The sequence below is a fragment of the Equus quagga genome, chromosome 19, assembly GCF_021613505.1.
Source record: "Equus quagga isolate Etosha38 chromosome 19, UCLA_HA_Equagga_1.0, whole genome shotgun sequence".
In the NCBI taxonomy this organism is placed as follows: domain Eukaryota; kingdom Metazoa; phylum Chordata; class Mammalia; order Perissodactyla; family Equidae; genus Equus; species Equus quagga.
The window spans coordinates 45628070-45654148 of NC_060285.1; the positions used below are offsets into that span (position 1 = coordinate 45628070).

At 38.4% G+C, this 26079-nt stretch overlaps 1 protein-coding gene across 4 annotated transcripts in view; it reads right to left on the reverse strand.

The window, feature by feature from the left end:
* Window positions 1-25160, reverse strand: part of TBC1D15 (TBC1 domain family member 15) — a 56697-nt gene extending 31537 nt beyond the window's left edge. For 2 of the 4 annotated variants that reach the window (XM_046646279.1, XM_046646276.1), the window contains exons 1-4: window positions 9957-10022; window positions 7905-8003; window positions 7404-7478; window positions 3281-3419 (exon numbers count right to left, since the gene is read on the reverse strand). In XM_046646279.1, the coding sequence (XP_046502235.1) occupies window positions 3281-3419; window positions 7404-7478; window positions 7905-8003; window positions 9957-9995 (352 nt within the window). In that variant the 5' untranslated portion in view covers window positions 9996-10022. Of the gene's footprint in view, window positions 1-3280; window positions 3420-7403; window positions 7479-7904; window positions 8004-9956; window positions 10023-18883; window positions 19035-25066 lie in introns of those variants that run through there. The other 2 variants (XM_046646277.1, XM_046646278.1) reach the window with 2 other exon arrangements.
* Between the last annotated feature and the right edge of the window lie 919 nt (window positions 25161-26079).

The window sequence follows — 26079 nt, forward strand, 5'->3', positions numbered from 1 at the left end:
TTACTTCCAACAAGATCTCCTAAAGTGACACAGAAATCTACAACTTACAGACACCTCTACTTGCAAGGAGTACGGACACCATCATTATTTCACGGACACTTTAACAAGTATCATTTCAAAGGAAGTCCAGAAAGCCTAAAGCAACTTATCTATACAGTGACCTGCCTAGCTTCTACACCAGTTCAGATGGTGAACTCATATCTAAGGCTGGTACTAGATTAAGGGCCATGTGGTAACTTGACTACTATAGATTATGTTTCATGGCATTTATATTATAGAGCTCATAACACCACTACAAGCTAATATCAACGTGAGAACAATTCTAGAATTCCAATGTCTTCATGAATTATTTATGTATAAATGTACTTGGACTATCTAGAAAGGATACATACTCCTAGATTATCTGCAAAGACCAAAAACATTTTCACAGCAAAACAGCAATAAAAAACTAGATATAGACAATTTTTTATTAAATTCTTAAACAAAAAGCATTTAATCCAAACTAATGTGAGAAAATCATACGGAGAATATTAAATAACACATGCAGGCTACATGAATTATCAGGAGTTTGTACAAATTCAAAAGTAAAAATTTTCATAGGCTTTTTCCCTGGTTAATGGAAGAGACACACATTACACACTAAATACAATAGAAAATACCTCACACATTTCCTCACTTAAAGCTCTGATAAACAATGAGAGAAATATTACAAGTTAATTCTAGAAGTCCCTTTACAAGACTATAAAGCTTCATGAGAAAAGGAACTTTGTTTTGTTCAAAACTATATCCCCAGTGCCTAGAGGAGCAACCAGCACACAACAGGTACTCAAAGAAGTATGGAATAAATGAATAACCTAGTACCAAGTCAACATAAAAGTAATCTGCAATGTAGTCTACCCCCAATAGCTAACCAGAAGTAGAAATGGTTACAAAGGAAAACAGAATCCAAGAATCAATTCAAAATTTCCTTCTTTTTCCTTAAAGACAGGCAATTAGTTCTGATGAACTTACTAGGTTACCAAATACATGTAAAAAATATCTTCAACACACTGATATGGGAAAACTGAACCCAACAGCAGAAGCGCAAAACAAAACAGTTCAATAAGTCTTCCTGTCTTATTAACATCAAGGACTTGACGCTTTCTTTGGATAGGTCTCCAGAATATGATGGCAGTCTGTTGTTCTGGGAAGACATGTTTCCAAAACATTTGCTCTGGTATATAAAAACAAAGACTTAGCAATAGAAACTCTTTAGAAACACAAACTTAAGTTAGTCTTTGATAGTCAATTTTTTTAAAGGTCTATCCCAAGCTTCCTTTGTGAATCACAAACAAAAGTAAAGAGTAAAAAATATTAACGTTACAATAAACAAACTAAATAAATAAAAATTTTATTTGAAAAAAGCGCTAACAGTACAAAAGATGTTTCGTAATGGCATAATTTTGAATTCTGAAACACTGAGCTTAGAAAATGTCTCCTTTAGGAAGGAGTTTCAATGAAAAATAAACAGCTGAGATAGACAGTCCGGGATGAGATGGGATGGAATGGAACAGAGCGCACTGCACTTCATAACTCCTTGTTCTGTTAGACATGTGCATGTGTACGCCTACTGGGCTATACTGTTCAATGTATTCTTACTGCTGTGCACAATCATAACATTTTTAAAATACTGAATGGAAAAAAAAAGAAAATGTCTCCTTAACTTCTAATAATTGCTAATAAAGGCTCTTTACGTTACAAGTCACAATGCACAGCCAAGCCACGTAGGCAGTATTTACATCTGTCATTTTTTGCTAAGTTACACAGAGGTTCTCAACTCTGCTCATTAAAATCACCAATAGGACTTTTGAAAACTCCAAATGCCCAGGTCCACCTCCAGAGTCCGATTTACTTTGCTGGATGAAACGCAGGCATTGGTATTGTTTAAAAAAGCCTAGTATCCCCAGGTGATTTCAATGTGCAGCTAAAGGTGAAAACCACTAATCTAAAAAGATCTTTATTGTCAGATAATGCTTTTCTCTTACATATGTAATGCTTCTTTCTTTTATGAAATTCTAAAAAATCACTCATTGATTCACTTTTGCTCATTCCTATAGTCTTTCTTCTTCATTTTCAAAGATTTAACAATATTGGGCAACAAGAAACAAAAAACAGCAATTCACATAAACAAATCCTTCAGATCTAGAGAACTTAAAAATTGCTCACACACCAAATATACTAAATCCTATGGTTCTATCTTTTACACTTTGCATTGTTCTGGTAAGAAACTTCCCTTTCAGTACAAAGGGAATGCCAAAAAAAAAGAGAGAGAGAGAGACAAACACACACACATGCACGAGCTGATTATTATCAAAAGCTTGTGAATTACTATTTACTTCTTAACAGTTACGAATGTTTCCAAGAATGATAAGGTACAAAGCATGACTACTGTATATGAGAATGATTCCCCAGGCCATACATAAAAATCAATTTTACTCAGTAACAATGCTAAATAAACCTAGCAATACATATTCCAGTAAATTCTGACCAGCCTTTTTGAGTCTGGTAAACGTGGATAAACCCTACATTCAGACCAAAATCATTACAAGATAAAATATCCTTTTAATTGTAAAACACAAAAGAATCAATTGGGAAAAAATCATTTTAACTTATACAAGTGTTTAATATTTTTAAGAGATCACAACTAGGCTGGCCACATCATAGACTGGGTAGTTAAATCATATTTGGGGTAGTATACATGTCCTGTCAGGCCGTTAGCTTGGCTCTTTTTTATTATCTACATGTAGATAATCACCACATAAGAAACACAGATTTAAATATATATATAAAATATATAAAGGAGAATAGTCACTAAACATATATAAAAGAGAGACTGCAATGAGCTGAGGATCCAGGTAAAAACTGAAATTAGAGCAGTATGGTTTAGTGGTATACTCTATCTCCCCCTGGTGCTTGAGGATGAAATAACACGATTTATTTTTTATTCTACTAGTTTAACAAAAATGTGCATGAGAGACAGTCAAAGCAATAGAAAACTTCCATTTTCTACCATTAATAACTACAAAACAGAAGTCTTTTTAAAGCCTTTTTTCATAAAGTCACAACCAAAAAACAACAAAGAGAGATGAAGAGAGAATATAAGTAAAATATGAGAATTACACATACTAAAGCATCAAATCATTCTTCTTCTGACAAAGGAACGTTAAAGAATTTTCTTTGCACTTTTGTTTATATTATAGTGTAGTAAATAAGTTTCAGATTTCAAAGATTTAACTCATACCTCCATTGGTATGTGGTTTCTTTTTAAATGAAACTGTATTAACCATGTCCCACTCTGCTTCATAACTGTTCAGATGTTCCAATCCTCGATGAGCTCTTTCTTTTGGGGCCTGGGTCCATTCTACAACTGAACTGGAATCCTAAAATAATCATAATATATAAAATATTTAGGAACTAAAACTAGAATTTAATTTCAATTAATAATATCTTCTCAGTGTCTATATAAATTAAGTGTCTAGGTTGTGGGAGACATCACTGATGGGAAAACCACACACTTTTTCCTATCCTTTTCTCCCTTGCTCATCTTTACCAAAAAGAGAGGAAAAGCTTGCCCAGATTCTCTAACAGTTAGGATTGACTGCCCATGAAATACAAGCAGAAGTCAACTGCAAGGCTTCTGCAAATGCTTTTGCTTTCCTAATAAAAGCCACATCCCTTTTCCCCCTTTTCTGCTTTGAATGCAGCTGTGTTGCATAAAAATATGGCAGTCACCTTATAACCACAACAGAAAAAGCAAGAGAACCACTCCAAATAGCTCCAAACCCCCAGACTTCTGGTTATCTGAGGAAGACACCAATGGTGGCTACTTATTTAAGTCACCACTGGTTGCATATTTCTCTTAATCACAATTAGCTAAAAGCTACAGATAACAGATCTACATGTACAGTTCTATAAGATTTTCTATTTTAAAAGAGAATAAACCCAAAAGTCGAAAATGAATTAATAATTTTACTAAATCAAAAAGTTTAACTTCTGTGCAACAAAATACATCACACATAAGTTAAAGATAAGCAAGACTGGGTGGAAACATTTCCAAACTATATGGCAGATGACAGAAAAATAACCAGAATACAAAAACAACTCCTACCAATTTATTTAGAGATCCAATATCGAAACAGAAAAATAAGCATATGGTATGAACAAACAAGTCAAAGAAGAAATACAAAGAGACAAACATCTAGGAAGATGTCCAACTTCAGAAAAAATCGAAGAATCAGGAACAGTCAAAGAAAAGCAAGTTAAACTGAATTTCAATTTTTTTGCCCCATTCAATTAAAAATCAAAAAATGAGAGTGTGAGGCAATGCTATTGATGACACTGTTGATGACAGTGCTAATTAGTACTGACTCCAAAAGGGCAATACAGCCATATTTATTAAAACACAAAATATACCTGTGTTTGACCACAGTAACTCTCTTGTCATCACCTACCCTAGAGAAATACTCACAGCTGTATACAAAAAGGCATATACAGGAATTTTCACTGCAGCACTGTTTGTAAAAGTGAAAAACTGGAAATCTAATATCCATCAATGAATGAATGAGTAAATAAATTAGGAGAAGCCAATGAAATACTAAGCACTAGTTTAAAGACTGATATATGTTAACATGTATATATGTCCAATAGCGAATAGCAAATAAAGCCGCAAAACAATGTGTGTAGTGTAACAACTACATGGCAGTATATGCAACTAGAACACAGAGAAAACTAGGTCTAGACAGATGTGAAATGTGTACAGATAAATCTGGGAAGATAGACACTAAACAGGGACAGATAAGGAACAGGATTCTAGTAAAGCAGGACTTCAACTTTCTAGTATTTGAAGTTTTACAACAAGAATGTATTCATGTATTGCTAGTGTAATTCGTTTAAAAAAGGGTAAAAGGAAAACTTGTAGGACTAGGAAGATATTATAAAGGCACAAGAAAAATTAAGAAATAAGAAACAGAAACTGACTGAAAAATAGAGGGGAACTGGAATGAATGAAATTAGAAAGTAGAGTTGATTTCTCTTCTGGGTCCTTCCTCAACTATCATTTCTCAGGGAGGCCTCCTTGTTTCCCCAATTTAAAAAATACAACCCTTAACATCACCACTACCAATTCTACCATCAATGGGGGGAAAGCTAAGAAACATCTACAAGAACACCACTCCACGTAAAGGCTTGGAGTTGGTAGATGTGGTACTTCTGGAAATCAGGATAAAGGTCAAGCTGGAAAGAAGACTACTACCAAAAGTCCAAAAGGCTGGAGGTTTACTCATTAGAGAAACAAGATTATCTCTGAATTCAGGGAAACCAAGCACACCGAGCAAAGGGATAATATGCTGAAAACCGGAGAATTATTTGAAAGTCCATCTATGGAATGAGTTGGCAAGACTCTCAGCTCTCTTCCTCCACTCAGTTCCCAGAATACTGGAATCCAGGCTTACCTTTTCCAGGCAAGAATGTGCAGATTCTTCTCTGGCAAATGAGTAGCCCAAGAGAAAACACCTACATTTCAACATCAGGTATCATGTTTCCCCAAGGAAACAACCTACCCAGGTCACCTTGAGTGCCTACTATTACCAAGCCTACCCATACCTAGACAGAGTATAATCACTTTTTGTGTCTGCTGTTAAATATGAGCACCACACTACAAAGACCACCGAACACCAAAGGAAAGCGTCTATACAAAAGACAAAGTCTGAACAAAACAAAAAAAGTCAATTAGAGGAAGTGGGTTATACAGAGATAAAAACTTTCATTAAATGCCTCAGAACAAGGAAGGATATTACATCTATGAAGACCAAGACGCTATTTTTAAAAAGGATGGAAGGGGGCACTCCAACAAGATGTCTTAGAAATTAAAAATATAGTAAACATGAAAAAGGTAATAAAAGAACTGGAAGATAAAACTGAAGAAATTTCCTGTAAAATAGTACACACACCCAAGTCAAAGAATTAGAAAACAGGAAAGAAAGTATTAAGAAATTACAGGACCAGTCCGGAGGTCTAAAGAGTTCCAGAAAGAAAATAGAAAATGGAAACGAAGAAGAAATCATCACTAAAATAATTCAAGAACGTTTCCTAAGGAACACAAATTTCCATATTATAAGCCCATTAAATACCCAGCAAAACAGATAAAAAAGACCATAAAGGCACATTACCAGGACATCTAGAGCACCAGAATCAAAGAGGAAGTCCTAAAAGCTTCCAAAGAGGAAAACAACATAGAAAAGATCAGGAATTAGAATGCAATAGACTAAACATCAGTAATGGAAACCAAACCTGGGATAATTTTTAAAAAATACGTGGCGAAATTTATTTTCAAACTGTAATTCTATACCAGCCAAGCCATCAATTCAGAATAAGGACAGAAAGTCTAAAAATAGAAATGTTTTTGCTCCCATTTACCCTTTTTCTCAGGAAGCCCTGGAGCTGTATCAAAACAAGGAAGTAAACCAAAACAGAAGACAACATAGGATACAGGAAACAGGAATTCAAATATGGGAAAGAGGCAAAAAGAAGCCCTAGGATAATTAATGCACAGCAAACCAAGAGAACAACCAATTACTAAGAATGAGCTTGTAGGAAGGCTCCGGGAAAGACGTCTCTAAGAAATCAGAAGATCATCTATGTGTTTAAATACATTGAGAAGAAATGTAGACAACTGAGCCAGAGTTTCAAGGTGAATTAGAGATAAGATAAAGGGAAATCTCTACCTTCCGTAGTGCAAAGTCAACACATGATATAAATGCTAAACAGAGTTATCATATAACCCAACGATTCCACTCCTAGGTTTTCAAGAGAAAAACATATGTCCACACAGAAACTTGTATAAGAATGTTCATAGCAGCATTATTTATATCAGCCTAAAAGTTAAAGCAATCCAAATGTCCATCAACTGATTAATGAATAAATAAAAACGTGGTATACATCCATAAACATAATATTATTCAGCAAACAAAAAAGAAAAAAGTAGTGATAGGTGTTATAACATGGATGAACCTTGAAAACGATAGGCTAAGTGAAAGCAGCCAGTCACAAATGGAATCTATGATTCCATTTAGATGCAACGTCTACAACAGGCAAATCCTCAGAGATAGAAAGTAGATTAGCAGTTGCAAGGGGCTGGGGTTAAGTGGGAATGGAGGAGACTACTAAAAGATACAGTCTCTTTTTTAGGAGTGTTGAAAATGTTCTCAAATTAGATACTGGTGATGGTTGCACACTCTGTAAATATACTAAAACCACTGAATCATACACTTTAAAAGGGTGAGTTTTATCGTATATGAAATATATCTCAATAAAGCTGTTATTTAAAAAATGGCATTTCTTTAGTCATACTTTATTTTCTTAAATACCTTTCCAGCATAGAGAATACTAGAAGAATCTAATGCATCATCCAATGGTCTCCAGTCCACTATTACTTCAGCATCCTAGAGAAAGAAATTATAAACTATATTTACTATTCAGCAATATCTTACATTCTTAGTTACGTATTTTTAAATCCCTGAACCCAAAGTGAAATTTTTAACCTCTTAAATATTGGCAGTTTACATATGCAATATCATATATAAACCACTATTTGACAACCAATGTTACGTAGATTTTTAAATTCTGCTTACTTTTCATTATAAAAAAGTTCTATTACTGCAACTTTTACATAAGTTTTTAAATATTCCATGCCATTTTACTGGTTTATCTAAAGTATTTTATTTCTATCATTTCCATGTTAAATTTACAACTACTGCTCAACCACCTAATTTTATTTTACACACAAAATTCAAACTTGCTGATAATACCCCAAAGATGAACCACTACCATAAACAATTATTAAATAAAATCATTTACCAGAAACATACCTTTTCTAAAACACGCAATATTCCTGAAATCAAGCTGTCTTGGTCATTGGTCTTTCCACAAGATGAGTGAATATAAACACCTTCCTGTTCATATATAATCTGGAACAGTAAAAATAAGATTAATCAAACCACTTTTATTCAGTACTATTTCAACATTTGTTAAAAAAATTAAGAGATGCTTTCCTATAAAGTCTGAACCAAGCTTCTAATTATTTCATATATAAAGGTATTATTTAAAAAGTACTACTCAGACTTAAGAGCACTTCAAACAAAGATAAACTGGAAAGGAAGTTTACTTAGCTATGCATGAAAGTTCATTGGTTCAGCAATAATCACAATCTTGACCTTCTCCAAAAACAAAGATATCAGGGCTAACTGCCATGTGTCTCAATATGCAAATGTCACTTAAAATAAATTTTTAACAAATGCTAAGCAAATACTGGGTTCAAACTGAAAACATTCAAGAATAAGAAGAGATGAAATACAATGAGGAACTAATGCTTTATTGTTTAATGAATAAACAAAAATGTGGTATATATCCATAAAGGCAATTTGTTATTCAGCAAAAAAGAAAAAAGAAACAAAGCTCTGATAGGTGCTACAATGTGGATGAACTACTCCCATAACAGCACATTTTTTACTGTAAGATCATTTTGGTGTGTTTTTGTAGAACATGGCATAAAAATTCAGGAAAAAATACGGGAATTTTAAAGAGTAATGATGAGGACTTTTAGAAATGACTAGTTTAAACTAGCTCACGCACACAAATATTTACAAATATGAGTGCTCCTATATGTCAAAGCATGTAAAAGACTATAGATATATTAATATGATTAAGACATGATTCCTGAACACTGTCCTATGGGAATATTGGAGAGACGTAGGTTAACTCCTGAGTAAACTAAAACATTTAAAGTTAAGCCTTATTTTCTTAAGCATAATGTTATAAATTAAGAGAGCCATTTCAAACCATTAAAAAAATTCTTTTCATTATGAAAATAACTAAAAGGGAGATAAAAATAGTCACTTCTAGACCTCAGTAATTTTGACATATGCAAATTTGGAATCGAGCGTACTTTCTACTTATGTAGACCTTTTATTAATACAATCACATCACTATTCAGAAGAGCATGGGGACCAACAACGCAGGACAAGCACCACCAAAGCCTATCATGATCACCCCCTAGTGATGAATGTAAATGGACATGCATCCTCTTGTTTTCAGCTAACATTTATGGAACACTTTTGCATCAGGACCTCCACATGTCATAACCCTGGACCACAGGTTCTATAACTATATCCCACTACATCATTAGGATGAGGAGCCTATTTGTGTGAATGAGGAAACTGAAAGGGAGATTAAATAACTTGTCTGAGGGTGATGACACAAACAGCGAAGGGTGGTTAGGAGTGGTGTGGAGACTGAAACCCAGGCAGTGTGACACCAGAAAACTGTGTTCTTAGCCACTACACTACAAAGCTCCCACATTACTTTCACTGCCTCTCCCGTGTTATATTAACCACTTGTGGTATGGACTTACATCATTTCTCATCTCTTACAGGAAAGTCTTTCTAGTACTCAAGATCACCAGAGAAGTTCTGATCTCAAAACCCCAAGGTAGCCTTCAACAAAATAGTTGTTAAGGACTACCTTGTTAAGCAACAGACAAGCATTACGCCAAAGGCAAAGATGGAGGTTAGTAAGAGTTGGGGAGTGGTGGGAGACAATTTTATACGGTTTGTATAGAGATGAAAACTTTTCAAGCATGCAGATTCATTCACACAGGTACACAAAGATATGCATAAGAATATTCACAATAGTATTATTTATAATATCAAAGGGGGTGAGGGAGGGAGGAAAGGAAAGGTATGAATCTAAATGTCTACAAAGAAAGAAATGATCTAATAAATACTGGGATATTCATTCTTGCGGAATATTATTCAGGAGTTAAGAAAGGATGAGGGAAATTAGAGGGACAGATAGACAGACATGGAAAAAATTGCCAATTATATAAAGTATGACTACATAACTTTTCAAAAGTTTTTCTATACCTGTATAAAACACATAGAACAAGTTCTGGAAGGACACATTTTAAGCTGTTAACAGAGGTTACTTCTGGAAGAGAGAATGGAATAGGGAAAGGTTGAAAGAGGAACTGTAATTTTTATGTTAAAGCCGCTAACTTATTTCAATATTTCAAAGTTAAACTACAGCTATACATTGCTTTAGTAATTACAAAAATAATTTTAATGAGTAAAGTGAAAAAAAAGAGTTCCAGAAGTATAAACTATAACTTCTCAGGACTTTAGTTTATCAATTTGTAAAATAGGAAGTTGAACTACATAATTATATCTGAGGCCACAAAATGGAAGTCTGAAAAGGTTATAAAAAAGAAATCCTTTAAAATCTCAAGCTTTTGTGCAAACAGATCATAGACATATCCAGAAACCACACTTTAGCATATTTTCAGCAATACTCAGCTAGTAGAATAATCAAGAACTTCCTAGTTCTCAGAGCAGAAAAAGGGACACTTACTTGCCAAGAAAAGCTTGGCATCATTAACAACATAATCCAAGGCTCTGTGACACTATTAACACTAAAGAGATTTTGACACTTTAACGAAGTGAACCCCAAAGAATCAAATGCAGCACTTTCCCTACCAAAGCATTTCAGGCGACTCTTTCTTTCCTATACATATGTTGGTCAAGTGCTGCCTACTCTCTTTTTCATTTAAGAAAAAGCTGACTTTCCTAAGTAGTTTAGCTATGTAATTTCCTAAGTAATTCAGTAATTTACTAAAAATTATTAAAGTACCAGCCACCTTACAAAAAAGTCAAAGATGCACTCATGCTGAGTTCTTTCTGTGTTAACTCTTCAGCACTTTTTGAGGAACAAATTACCTGACCAAAAACTCAAAATTCCGAACCCAGACTTGTAACGTCTTTAGAAAGCAGCCATGTTCAGCTTTCTGACTTGAAGGGTGTGATGTTAATACAAATTAATAATTCTGCCAGAAATGGCACATAGAATAAAACTAATAAATTCACCATTATGTGCTACTAAACCTTAAAAACAACACTAGTTGCATCAGTATATAATTTACTTCAAATGTAAAATAACGGTAACAGTTTTAACTGAATAGCACTTGGTTTTCAAAGCACTCTGATCTCATTTAATCCTCACAACCAAACTGAATGAGTCAGAATAGATCTTATTATCTCCATCTCCATTTTACAGAATAAACTAATACAAAGAGGGGCCGGCGTGGGGGCGCAGCGGTTAAGTGCGCACGTTCGGCTTCAAGGGCCCGGGGTTCACCGGTTCAGATCCCGGGTGCAGACATGGCACCGCTGGGCACACCATGCTGGGGCAGGCGCCCCACATATAAAGTAGAAGAAGACAGGCATGGATGTTAGCTCAGGGCCAGTCTTCCTCAGTGAAAAGAGGAGGATTGGCAGCAGTTAGCTCAGGGCTAATCTTCCAAAAAGTATGACAAAGAGTTGTTCAGTGACTTTGTTCAAGACCACAGGCATATCAAATGAACAAGTGGATTTCAGATTTCCTGACACCTTCATCCATTAAATCTCAACTACTACTACCTCAAGAAACTACCAGAAAAATTCCACATGGCTTCCCTAGAGGAAAGCAGTTTCTGAAATTGCTTAGATGTGGAAAATAATGCTGCTTCAGGACTAAAACCAATTTAAATGTCTTTAATTTATAAATCAATGTAGCAGCTAATTAACAATTTGGACTTTAAACAAAAATCCTTAATTTCTCTCCCATCTGAACTCCTAAACATTCCACACAAGAAGCTTAGTCTCTTTTCTATCATTTTGATTTGAATCAGTCATTTTAACGTTATAGCTCTTCACTGTATTTTTTTAAGGGAATTTTTTTTTGCTTACAGCATACGTCTGTCCATCACCCCAGTTTCTGAGTACCTGTGTATAATGAAATACAATTCTACAGGTATCAACTACTCAAAATAGTTCAACGTACAAAAACAGAAGACCAATTAAAAATTGGATCTTATACAATAGCATGAAGACACTTCTTCATTGGACTCTACAGTGAATTGATTCCTGAGGAATATCATTCTGCCGTAGGATATTCTGCTTCCTATGTTTATCAATGGTAATCATTAACATTTGCGACACTACCTCCAAGTTTGTTTGATATGAAAAATTACTTTGCTACAGGGAACAACTATGATATTAGAACTTTCATGGGAGATAATACTTTATAAAACAGGCTTCCAATTTCTTTACTCTGGTTTTACTCATGATCTCTAATGTAAAATAAAAATAAAGGTTCAAATGTTATTATTGGCCACATAATATCTCTACTATGTATTACTTTACAAAGCATTTCTACATTATCACATTTGATCTTCACAACTCAATTAGATATATGTTATCATTCCCACTTTGTAATTGAGAAAAAAGGCAAGGAAGTTACGTGACTTGATCAAGGTTCTCTCTGGGGTGGAGACTCAGAGGTCTGCTCTGACAAGTTTTGTCTGTCCAAAAAGTACATAATGAAAAAGGCAATCAACTTAAGGCTCAGCACCCATGGACACTGACAAAATGGTTCCAGGATCCTATGTGCTAGTATTTCAACCTGAGGGAGTCACCAGTGACCAGTGCCATGAACATGAGTAGGCTCTCTATGCTACAGGAAGAAAGAAAAGGCATCAGCGATGCCTCTGCTTCTTTCTACTACCTAAGACGGGAGGGAAGATGAAGAGTTCACAGGCACAACAGGAAAAGAATATACAGGTCAGGAAACAGGACAAGAAAAAATTATATTCCAAGGAGGTGAAAAGCAATGAAAACTGATGTCAGGAAGCTGGCAAGTGGAAAGCTAAGAGAAGGAAAAGACTGAGACAAAAGTCTGCACTACTCGAGATGCACAACATGTCTGAGACTCCTTCTACAGAGAACCCACACTCTAAGTTATCAGCAGCAAGCATCCCAAATAGCAAGACAACGTGTAGGCAGTAAAGACTTCCCACGATTACTACCTTAGGGATACAGAGGCATCGAACGTAAAAATAAAACAGCCTAATCACTTCCCTAGCATATGTATTTGAGACAGTACTAAAAGTCTATGTCAGATTCTCCACGTCTAACAACTCACTAATTTGTGATATTTTATAAGGGAACAAATTATATGGTAAAAATATATCTGAAATACATGTCTAATGGCGATATAAATGGTGTTTTCATTTCATCTTTCAGTTCATTTGGCAGAGAAAGCCGAGTATGAAAACTAAGTATGAAAGGTGAGTATAAAACAGGATACATAGCTGTTGTCAAAATCAGGATTTGGGTGGTTTGGGATGTTTTGTTTTGTTTTTTTGGACCATTATTCCTGTACAGTCCAATCTTTCGAAATCCAGAGGTAATGTGTTTGATAAGAAGAACCCAAATTGAAATGTGAAGAGAATGAACAAACTACCCAAAGAAAAATAAGATATCAAATATCATAAAAGACAAAGGTGCAACTGATTGAGAAAAACAAAACTGGAGGAAGTACCCAGTACTTAGTACCCAGTACTAAGTAGAGGACAAACGAGGACTTTAAAAAGAAAACATGACACAACAGCAATGTTCAAAAAATACCAGTAATAATAAAAACAATGCAAGAAACTAAGTACTACAGAAGTTAGCAGGGTGGTTACTTAGGGACGAAGGGTGCATGGAAGGCCTTCTGGAGTGGCTACAAAGGTTGGTCTCTCGAACCGAGTGGTGGTTAGAAAGATGTCTGCCTTATGACTCATTAAGTTATACGAGTGTGATTTTCTGTATATAAGTTTTCTTTTACAACCAAAATGCTAAAAATTACTGGTGATAAACACAAAATGTAAAGTTTTAAATTGAATTTAAACCAAATCTCAAGAGTACTAGAGGGATATTGTCAGGTGGAAATCATGACATGAATTCAACAATGGAAGAACACACCTTGAGAAAAAGAAAGGGACGAGGGACAGATCAAGCAGATTTGAGGGAGGAACACTACCTACCACTAAGTGTACCCGCAAAAAAAAGGGAGGGAATGCTATTGTTGTGGAGAGTATATATAAACTACTAGTGAAATGAGGAAAAAGATACTCTAAAATATATTACAAACTGGCATAAAGCCACCCTACAGATGTGATGACAACCTTGAGCTATCCAAATATCTACTGGCATTCTGGAAACACTTAGCATCTGATAACATGCTTGAATATCTTGTTGACAATGTCACCTCTCAGAAGGTACAATATAGACCAACAAGAAAGAAACAGTTATTAACAAAAACTCTGGAAGAAAAAGACCATCTCAGAGTTTATAACGACAAAGGAAACAAATTTGAAACACAAACATTCATCCTGGGCTTGAGGAAAAAAAAAAAGACCTATTTGTGGGTATTAAACCAAAAACAGAGAGGAAAAAAATACCCTATAATGACTTACACTTCCAGCCAAGACAGAGTGACAGAAACTGGATTTATCCTCCCACCAGAAAAAAAGGCCAAATCCATGAAAGAATGGTTTTCAACGGGTAATGAAGGACAGCGACTGCTAAATGAAAGGAAACGAATGAAGTGAGTCACACAATTGCCCTAGTTCACTGTCTTGAGAGTTTCCAGCTGTGGTAATGGGAGAGAAAACCCAGAAAGTGTCCAGTGGTCTCCGTGCATTGAGGACACAGAGCTGGAAACTGGGGGAAGCCAAGACAGAGCTCACAGGACAGAGGACTCGAGAACAAAGAAATGCAGAGAGAGAACTCAAGAGACGTGCAGAGGTCCTTGAGTACTCGGCAGAGTTCTGATCACTGCATGTGTATCAGTAAACCACCTATGGCCAGGGGGAAAAGCCACCTGAAATACTAGCAGCAGCAATCTGCAGGCTCACACAGACCTGTTCCCTCTAGAGTGGGAAACCGACTTCACAGGGCATTGGGCAGGGTACTCAGAATAGTCTTACCTCAGCAGGGGGACAAAATTAGTTTCACAGTAAATGCTGCGCTGATATCATCTAACAAAGTTTAAAAGCAAGACCCAAAAGTATCAAATTCTTTCCACATAACTTCAGTGCCTTCCAGGATAAAAATTCAAGAATATTTTAGGAGCCGGCTCCGTGGCCGAGTGGTTAAGTTCGCGCGCTCCGCTGCGGCGGCCCAGGATCCGGATCCCGGGCGCGGACATGGCACTGCTCGTCAGGCCACACTGAGGCGGTGTCCCACATCCCACAACTAGAAGGACCTACAGCTAAGATATACAACTATGTACGGGGGGGTGGGGGTAGGAGATAAAGCAGAAAAAAAGAATATTTTACAGGAATACGAAAATATCTAGCACCCAAAAAGATAAAATTCACAATATGTGACATCTGATTTAAAAAAATTGCCAAGCATGCTAACAGTCAGGAAAATAGAACCCATAATGAGGAGGAAAATCAACAAAATTAAATATGACCCAAAATGACACAAACAACCGAATTAGTAAGAAGGATATTAAAGCATTATCACTGAATTCCATATGTTCAAGACACTGCAGAAAAGTAAGAACCTGCTAAGAGAAGACATCAAAAACATAAAAAGGGACCAGCCCAGGGGCGTAGTGGTTAAGTTCATATGCTCTGCTTCAGTGGTCGGGGATTCATAGGTTCAGATCCTGGGCATGGACCTGCACACCGCTCATCAAGCCATGCTGTGGCAGTGTCTCACAAACAAAAGAGAGGAAGACTGGCACAGATGTTAGATCAGAGACAATCTTCTTCAAGCAAAATGAGGAAGACCGGCAACAGAGGTTAGCTCAGGACCAACCTTCCTAACTAAAAAAGAAAGAAAGAAAAAGGAATAAACTAATGATACATCCAACAACTAGAAAGAATCTCAAAATAATTATGCTAAATGAAGAAAAGCCAAAAGTAGAGTACATACTATATACTTCCACTTATATAAAATTCTAGAAAATGCAAACTAATCTATAGCAACAAAAAGCAGCTCAGCGGTTTCCTGTGGACAGGCTGAAGGCAGTGATACGTTTCAATGAGTCAAAAAGAAGCTGAGTGGTAGAAATGTCATTATCTTGATTGTGTCAATGGGTTGATAGCATATACATAGATCAAAAGCCATCAAATTACACACTACGTGCAACTTACTATCAATTATACCTCAATAAAGCTATAGAAAAAATAACTTACATGGAAAATCTATTGTTTTAAACTATAAAACCCTACATAAAAGTAAATACATAACTAGAGATATTTCAGTAAAAAAAGGAGAAAGAAAAATAAGTTATCTTGCCTCAAAAAAAAATTTAAAATCTCACCCTATCTGTTCTTCATTGGGGATTAAGTGTCCACAGGGAGCAACTATAAAGGGCATTCAAAGACTTGTCACTTGGTGGTGCTAAACTAACTATATAAGTGATTCAACTTTTACTAGGCACTTACATGCCAGACACCATGGAGAGCAGAAAAATAAACTATGTACCTGGTAACGTTATAAAAAGGTAAAATCTTTACACAGGAACAAGGTGTAAGGGTACCGAAGAAAGGAAAAAAGCTTTCCATTTGGAATAAAATTGTATCACGCCCTCTGGGCTCTCGTTTACTGTGAAATATTTGCTGAGATGCCCAGGCAGGTAAGCATATTTATAAAACCTTCAATGACGGCCTGCTGACGGCAACAGAAACTGCAGTTTTCCTTCAGCAAAGGAACCTAAGTCAGGTATAACTTATTAAAAGAATTCTGGGGACCACAGCAAATGTTTTAGAATAAACTTACTAACCTCTAATTCAGCAAAAGTTAGAATTAAAAGGCAAAAAAGAGGCATGCCAATAGATAAATTCAACTATCTAGATAAAAAGAGATGTACTTGGGACAATCCAACTCAAAACCATGCTACTTCCTGAGAGAAAAAGCTGAAACAGTTAAAGAAGTTGTACAATACAGTAGCAAGTAATTTTTTATATTGTTCCTACACTTAAAGAGGATGGGGTTTTTATTTGCATTACAATTAGCATAATCTCTATTCGCAAAACCTAAAGAGAAATGAAAACATTCAACCCAAATGTTTTAAATTTACTATTAAGCTTAGGGATAAAATTCTTGCCCTAAATCTCTGTTCAAACATGATAATCCAGTCCTTATCATACATAACATACATTCTTGGACTTTAGCAACTACGTGAATTTTATAAGCTAAATTTAACAACAAAAAGTTACAAAAATTCATTTCTTTAAAACTATTCAGCACATAGATAATTTAAACTTATGGTCAGAGAAGGTATCCCCAAGAAACGCCAGTGTGAACCCAGAAGTTCTAATGAACTCCACATCCAAATACCTAAGCACCTACTTGATATCTCCATTTGAATAAGTCACAGTCATCTTAAATTTAGTGTGCTTTTTCCTATATCTGCTCTCCTGATATTTCCAACTCTGTCAAAGACATCCCATCCACCTGGTTCTTCTCAATGACTCTTTCACCATCCCCACCCTGTCTCCTAATCCCTCAACTCTTCACCTCTGACACTGACCCCTCCTCATTTCTAGCCTGTGTTGATAAAAGAACATTTTGATCTCTCTTCCTCCAATTTGGTCACCCTCCAATAATCTGTGTAAGCTATGTAATGAGTAACCACTGCCCAATCTGATCTTTATAAAATGTATATCCGGGTGCCACGCCTGAGCTTCAAAACCTTCTGATCCACCCCTGTCCTCCACAGCTACACAACAGCTGACACTCCCCAATACAAACGAACTTCCTGCCTTGCACCACTGTGAACCCACCTGTTCCCTCAAAGCCTTGTGCCTTTCTTGTGTGTGCATTCTGTTCCCTCTACCTGGAAAAGCCTTTTACTCCTCTCTGCAAATAACTTCTACTAAATTCTTCAAAAGAGCACAAGAACCTGTCCAAACTCTTCCAACCACCCCCATTTCACCTAATCTGCTTTAGAAGTTTCTTCGCTCATAGACTCAACACATTTACTGAGCACCAACTAGATGCTGGGAATAAAAGGTGTTGGTGGAAAAACACACACCGAAAAAAACATCTGACTACATTAGTAACGTCATCTAAACCAATAAATGAATGGTCATAGCAGAGTGTGATGGAAGTATGCATAGGATCCTGAATGAGATGTCATTTTCAGTTATTCGTTGAGTAACTATATGGTGAATGCCTACAACGTGCCAGGTACAGAGGAAGCTTCCAGGTATAAATAAGTAAAAGTCAGTCATTGCCCTCATAGCACTTACAATTTAATTGGGGATTAGGATAAGAAAACATAATTACAACATATGACAGAAGTATGAATAGGCTGTCACAGCAATCCCTAATAAACAATATCTAACCTAGACTTACAGGGCTCAGGGAAGATGAGTCTTAACTAGAATGGAATATAAATTGGGACCTGAAGAATGGAATTTTAACTGGGAGAAGGAATACGTTCTTGGCAGAGGGTGTATGTTCTACAGAGAGCAGTAGTTCAGCGCATGGTTGCAACCCAGATCAGACAATAGAAGATAAAGAGTTTAGAGACAAAAGTAGACATGAGATCAGATCATAAAGAGTTTTATCAGCCATGCTCAAGAATTTGAGAATTTGGAATTTATTCTAAAGACAATCTTTGCCACCTAAAAGCCATCAGAAAGTTCTAGCAGGGGAATGCCATGGTCATACTCGCCTTTTCTAAGCCAACAAACTAGCTGCAGAGCCAAGAATGAACAGCTACGGTAATCTGGAGGAGAGCTTCACAGCGGCTTGAACTAAGGCAGTGGCAGTGGGGATAAGGAAAGGCAGGCAGATGGTTTAGAAAGATACATAGAAGGTCGAATGGTATGTACCTGGTAGTCATGATAGGACTTTATGACTGATTAGATGTTGGAGGTGAAGGGGAGAGGAGTCAAGAACAAAACTGAGTGGATGAGGTTATTCACTGAGAAAGATTACAGAAGGAAGAACGTAACAGTGCATTTTACCTGGAACATGCTGCTCAGTGATGACTGAAGAACTCAAAGAAATGTAGAACATAGGTGGTATTAAGGGTAACGAATCACAGAAATTTTGAGTGTGAAGACACTGAGATGTTAAGGATGGGACAACTCTCGATGAAGGGCAGCCAGCAGAACCATTATTGCTTCTTCAGGGGATTAGCGCACCAACAACGTCAGACAGGAGAACAGGAATAACTTAGCGGTCTGGGGAGGTACAACGAGGACTAACTGAACAACTTCTCTTATACCATTATGCCAACAACTACATACATGTACTATAGTATTGTACAATAAGAGACAGTAAATAAATTTCACAAGGATTTCCTTCCACCAAAAAGTGAAAATAAAAAGGCTGGGTTAGGGGCTGGCCCCGTGGCCGAGTGGTTAAGTTCGCGTGCTCCGCTGCAGGCGGCCCAGTGTTTCGTTGGTTCGAATCCTGGGCGCGGACATGGCACTGCTCATCAAACCACGCTGAGGCAGCGTCCCACATACCACAACTAGAGGAACCCACAACAAGAAATATACAACTATGTACTGGGGGGCTTTGGGAGAAAAAGGAAAAAATAAAATCTTAAAATAAAAAAAAAAGGCTGGGTTATAATTTTTTACCTAGTCCCAGCAGCTACGTCACATTGAAGCAGACTTAACATTTAAATTCTTTTCCAAAAAAGCCATGTTTTTACTAATTTACAAAGTGAAATTGTTAAAATTGAAAACTATTGTACCATGTCAAGAATAAAGTCTGTGTTTAATCACTCCTGTATCCAAAGAATTCAGCACATGGAAAGTACTCAAAGGTTTGTTAAACTAAAGAATGCCAGAAAACTAAAGAAAGAAGACATACTTCATATTGTATCCTCTAACAGGAAGTTACTACCATGTTACAAGATCTAGTCCAGGAAAAGAAAAATTCTCCAGGAAAACCTACTAGATACTAAGAATATTCTTTATCTTTTTTTTTTTTTTTTTTAAAGATTGGAACCTGGGCTAACAACTGTTGCCAATCTTTTTTTTTTTCCCCTGCTTTATCTCCCCAAACCCCCTCCCCCACATAGTCGTATATCTTAGTTGCAGGTCCTTCTAGTTGTGGGATGTGGGACGCCACCTCAACGTGGCCTGACGAGCGGTGCCATGTCCGCGCCCAGGATCCGAACCCTGGGCTGCCACAGCAGAGCGCGCGAACTTAACCACTGGGCCACAGAGCCGGCCACCTTTATCTTTCTTAAGGAGAGGGTTTCGCAGGACTATAAGCATATCTAAAAGGAACTGGAAGGGGCAAAATTTAAGCTACAAAATAAATTCTTACTGAGAATGCCATCAAAACAAACTCTAAGAAAAAATAACAGCTGATTTCCCAATTGTTTCAAGTTATTGTCAACAGAACCAAATTCTAGTATACTCATAATAAAAACAGAGACCTAGAGTGAAATGGAAGTGTACTAAAATAGGACTTTTTAACTCCAAAACAAGAGTGCTTTAATGAACCCATCTCTCTCACTCTAGTCCCCCCTCATTTTCTCTACCTTCTTGCTTATTCCTCTTCACTGAATATCGACTACGTGCCAGAACCTATGCTAGATGCATGTGAAACATTTCAGGCCCTGACCTCATGATGACAAGTCAGTCTAAAGGTCTTCAGAACAATAACATTCACTAAAACATCACCCACTTCAACGACTTGAAACTCACATTGCATTTCTTATTTAGGCAAGATAAAGGGGTAATTGTTAGTGAATGTTTTCCTTCTGAAGAACTGAAGTCTATATGCTCCAAGGTAAGGGACTATTTAATGTATCCCTAATGCTTAATATAGTACCTGGAACAAATGAGATGCATTATAAATGTTGAATAAATGAATGAAAGTAAACTGTAACCATCATTAGGGACACTGGTTATAAAGCTAAAACCTATTTCAGGCATCTCCTCTCTCCCACCCTCTCTGATTGGTAAGTTCAACTTAGTCCATTAATTCAACCCTGTTCACCTGTTAAAGAAAAAGCAGAATGGCTTTTTTAGAAGCAGTGTCCCTATTTCTCCCCTCAATATTCACAAGAGGATGTCACTCTTTCCCCCTCCCATTTCACTGAGTGTGAAAACATATGTTTCTACACATATATAGCAACAAAGAATAGCTGAACTCCAAACTAATTGAGGTTTATAATTAAGATCATTTTCAAAAGCTCAGCTAAGAAAAACAACGTATGTGCAAAACTGAGTCCATCACTCAACTCGACAAAAGCCTACCCTTGAATTTAGTCAAATCATCAGAGAACTGAATACATCAAACTGGTACCCTGTATTTACTGAACTACTGAACCATCTACTAGCATAAAACCATCAGCATACTAAGGGGCATTACAGAGTCTTTTTTTTTTTTTTACCAAAAGGATACGATATGCCATATAATCACATTCACTATGAATGAACTTATAGGACTTTATTCTGTGGTGTAATCTTCAGAAACTAGGTTTTTGGGTTTCTGCTTTTGGTTTTACTTTACTGTGGATCCTATAATTCTTATAACTGATCAAGTTCTCCTCTTTACTTTGGCTGCTAAAAAACTTAGAGTCAAACTGTAGCCCACTAAAGGACACAGTTTATTTAATAATTGTACTTCCTGTTCCCTCTACCTTTCCTACCTTTATTTACGTTCCTTTTGCCTCATTTCCCCCCCAACCCATTTTACATGACTATATTGCTTTTATATTTGCGGGCAGTCTTAATCTCTTAGTGGAAAATGGCAGCAAAAATAAACATTCAACTATTTCCAAACCAATAATAACAATCTTAAGACAGTCTGAAAGATCTTCCTTAACAATAGTAATAACAGCAGGTAACATTTATCAAGCACTTACTTGACACCAGGCACTATTCTAAACATTTTGCAAATATTAACTCATTTAATCCTTTCTACAACTCCACGATGGAAATATAATCATTATCCCCTATTTTACAAATGAGAAAACTGAGGCACAGGGAAGTTAAGAAATCTGCCCAAAGTAAGACAGCTACAAAGCAGTGGAGCTGGGGTCTGAACCCAGGCAATCACACTCCATCTCCTTAACCAGTGCCCTATTGTGATGATTTCTCATTCATCAAAACTCCATGACTTCTAAAGCCAGCCAGGTGGCCCGGGTTTCCTGGTCACAGAACCACACCACCTGTCCGCCAGTTGCCACGCTGTGGCAGCGGCTCACATAGAAGAACTAGAAGGATTTACAACTAGGATATACAACCATGCACTGGGGCTTTGGGGAGGGGGGGGGGGGAAGAGGAAGATGGCATCTGGCAACAGATGTTAGCTCAGGGCAAATCTTTCCCTGCAAAAAATAAAACAAAAAACAAAAAACTACATGACTTCTAAAACAAGATATTTTTCAATTGTTAAAATAACAATGAGAATTAAAACTAGACGCAACCTCAAAAATAAATTACACACCCATACCAAAAACTATATTCTAAATTTTTAAAATTCTGCCATACCCAACCAATGACTTGTAGGGAAATTATGATAATGAATAACACCTACAACAGCCTCTATTATGTGCCAGGCTTCATTCTAATATATTTACTTATTAACCCACCTAACGATTCCATAAAGTAGGTATTATAATCGTCCTCACATTACAGATGAGGAGACTGAAACACAGAGAGATTAAGTAATTTAACTGAAGTCACTAGTAAGTGCAAAGTTAGCTTTTGAAACTAGTTTAGCTCGAGTCCAAGCTCTTAAATCTCATCTTACACTGCTTCTCCATATGACAGAGATTAACTCCCTCCCTCCCTACACTCAAAGTTCAAAGTAAGCAAAGTGGACTTACTAGAAAAATGACTCTACATCCTAGATCTTAACACTGAGACAGAGATTCTAATTCAACACAGCTAGGTTGTGGCCCAGCATCTGTATTTTTTAAAAGTACCATACATGATCCTTGTGAGCCTTGGTTAACATCCACCGCCCTGGGTTTCTAAACTAGACAGGTCTTAGCTGATCCCTTGTGGGGAAATAAATAAATACAGACAGAAACACACATACATCCTCATAAATATATACATTCTTCCTTGTTCGCCTTTCCCAAAGAAACAACACTTGGAAGTAAGGAAGCCTAAGATAAAGCTAGAAAGGTAACATGGCTTTTTATGTCATATTAACCAACCTTGAGTATTATTTTAATGGTAACAGTAACAAAATAAAGATTTTTTGTTTGTCTTTTAAAGCAAGAGACAATCGGATTTGTGCATTAGAAAAATAACTCTAGCAGTGGTGGAGGGGAGGACTGCAAGCGAAGAGATTGCAGACGGAAAAATCAGCCAAGAACTCACGACTAGAGGCTGACGAAAGGCCTGAATAAACTAAGCACTGAAGAGGATGCTGCAAACTTAAGAAACCTCTTTAAGGTAAAACTGGTAGACCTGGTTATGGTTAAATGTTGTTACAGAAATGGACATCTCTAAGTTTGTTTTACATGGAACAAAGTGAATGACAAAGCCATTAAACTAGATCCGAACTTACTGAGGGAAGAATAAGTGGGTTTTGCTGGTCATGATAGCATTATCTGGAAGGGGGGCACCTTTTGGCATGGAAAAATAGTTAATGTGGAGTGATGGGAATGGTTGTGAATGTGCAATTAGTGAGAATAAATGAGGTGATGAAGCAGAGCTACGAAATAAAAGACTAATTTTAAGAAGTCAGATTACAAAAGGCAGTGGTTTGAAGGAAAGGGTGAAAAAAGTCTTAGATTCCAAAACTCTGTTTCATCACCTCAACGGTTCTTTCAAAATCATCCCACACCTGAAAGAGCTAAGTGTAGTTCAAATGGAAAGGATCCATTCTTGGCAAGAACTAGATTGGATCAGTCAAGATGGAAAAATCAAACAGGATAACATTCGAATACGTACTGAGTCAAGCAGAAATCAGCACCCATCCTGAACACAAAAACTCACAAGACAACCAAAGAGCATGAATAATCCAAAAATGATGACCAACCTATCATTTAAAATACCCAGTAAGTAAAAGTATTTAATCTTTTTTAAATGCTTTTATTATTTCATGTAATCCTAACAACTCCAATCCAAGAAATAATGACTGGCATCACCTCCATTCTGGAGATAAAAAATGGAAGGACAGAGAAGTCATCCTTCTCAATTTCCCAAGGTTACATGCGCCTGGTCTAGTAGTCCATACACCAAACCACAAACGCTGTCAAACAATTCCAAATGGGATAAGGAGGGCAGCATAGAGAAAATGAATGAAACTCAAGGAATGAGGAAGTACCACGACAAGCAAATAGGCCTTAGTGTTGGATGAGTAATTACCAGACCCAACTGTTTACGAAATACTCCCGCAATGAGAAATGCTACCAGCGACCTGGCATGATAGTCCTAAATAACAGGCATTAACCTATGCCCTCAGAAGGTGAATAGGCACCATACAACGAAACCTCTTCCGCACCTAATCCTAGTTCCTAACAAACTGGGAGGACGGCCCGTGACCACCTCGTAAGACAGCGCCACAGATACTCCCACGGGAACATCACAGAGACGCCTAGGAAATAAATGTCTTAACCAACGCTTCCTAGACACGCGTGGGATGGTGTAAATCTCCAACTCCCGGAGTGGAAACATGCCCTCCTGCGCACAACCACCAACCAACTCGGCAGTCCGGTAAAATGGATCCAACACACTCTTTTCTTCTGAGCGCACAACTGCATAGCACCTGTTTTCAGCTCCTCCCGAAAGAAACACAGATGCCCTCATCAAAGTGAAGCAGAGAAAGGCAGGGGCAAGTAAATTAACGCCTCAAAGGAAAAGGGAAAAGATACTGGAGTCGGAACAGTAGACACAAAGAACCAGAGTGAGAAAACAGCCAGAAAAAGAGAGGAACTAAGCCACCTCCTACCCCTTAGGAAAGGCCTGCGTACACAGAGAAGACAGAGAAGGCGCCGGACCAGGGCCGCGCCGGGGCCGGCTGGCCGCGGGACAGGAGGGGGTCTCGTCCCGGCGGAGCCGGCGTTCCCGAGGAAACAGCTGACCCACCACGTCCTCTCTCCCACATCCGCCGCAGGCCGCTCCTGATTCGGAAAGCCCCCCGCCCGGCCGGCCGGCCCCCACGCAGCGAAAGCACCCCATGGCATAGAAAAGCAGGGGTGTCCCCGGGCCGTTACCCACCTTCCCGCTCACAGCCCCAGCCGCCGCCATCTTTCCTGCGCGTGCCTGTGATGACGTAGCAGCGCCTCACGTGTCTCTCGGACTCACAACAACATCCGGCAAAACCAGGCAGACATCCGGGCGGGAAAGGGGCGGGCAGTGGCGGGACGGCTCCGAGGGGCGGGGCGAGCGCCTGACGCATGCGTGCTGAGTGCGGCTCGGAGGCAGCCGAGTCCCCGAGGCGTGTTGCGGAAGCGCGCGTTTCTTCCCCGGGAGCGGGGCTACGTTGCGGTGTTTCTGCCTGGGGCTTGCCTGGGCGCGAGCTTGTGAGCCGTTGGCAGGCTTCAGTTCAGTAGGAGGGAGAGGACGCCGTGTTAGGGGCAGCAGACCTGGTACTGGCTTTGTGGCCGCAGGCGACTCTGCCACCAGCGGCCTGGCTGTCCCCGGGGCAGCGGGGTGGTGAGGCCGGGATGCAGATGAAGGGAATGCCAGCCCCCGAGGCGCGGGCCTGGCCGCCGCCCCGAGCGAGGGGTCCGGAGCGAGCGGGCGAGCTGCGGGGCCAGCCCGGCCTGGGCGCTGGTCACCGTGCGGCCGGAAGAGAGTGTCCGAACTCGGCCAAGCTTGGGGTCGCACGAGGAGCGCCGCCGCAGAGCCGGTGTAGGGCCTCAGGGGACGATGGTATGAGGTGGTTTCATTTGCTCTCAGCGCCATACCGGAATGTCAGAGAATGGTTGGATAGACCCTTGATGGCTCTGGCCGAGATCCGGGACTTCCCGTACCCTGGCGCGGAATAAAAGGCCCTTTTGTACGCAAACACCTGCCCCCCTGGAGGCGCTTCTCTCTTCACACAGTGGGGAGAGACCAGAGGCTTTTGAGGTTAGTTAGGTGGCAACCAAAGGGAACAACAGAAGACAAGGGTCGCCGCGTCTGTGGATGCTGGGAACTGAGGGTGGGAGAGGCGGCAGGGCTTGCAGGGCTTGCAGGGCTTGCAGGGCTTGCAGGGCTTGCAGGGCTTGCAGGGCTTGCAGGGCTTG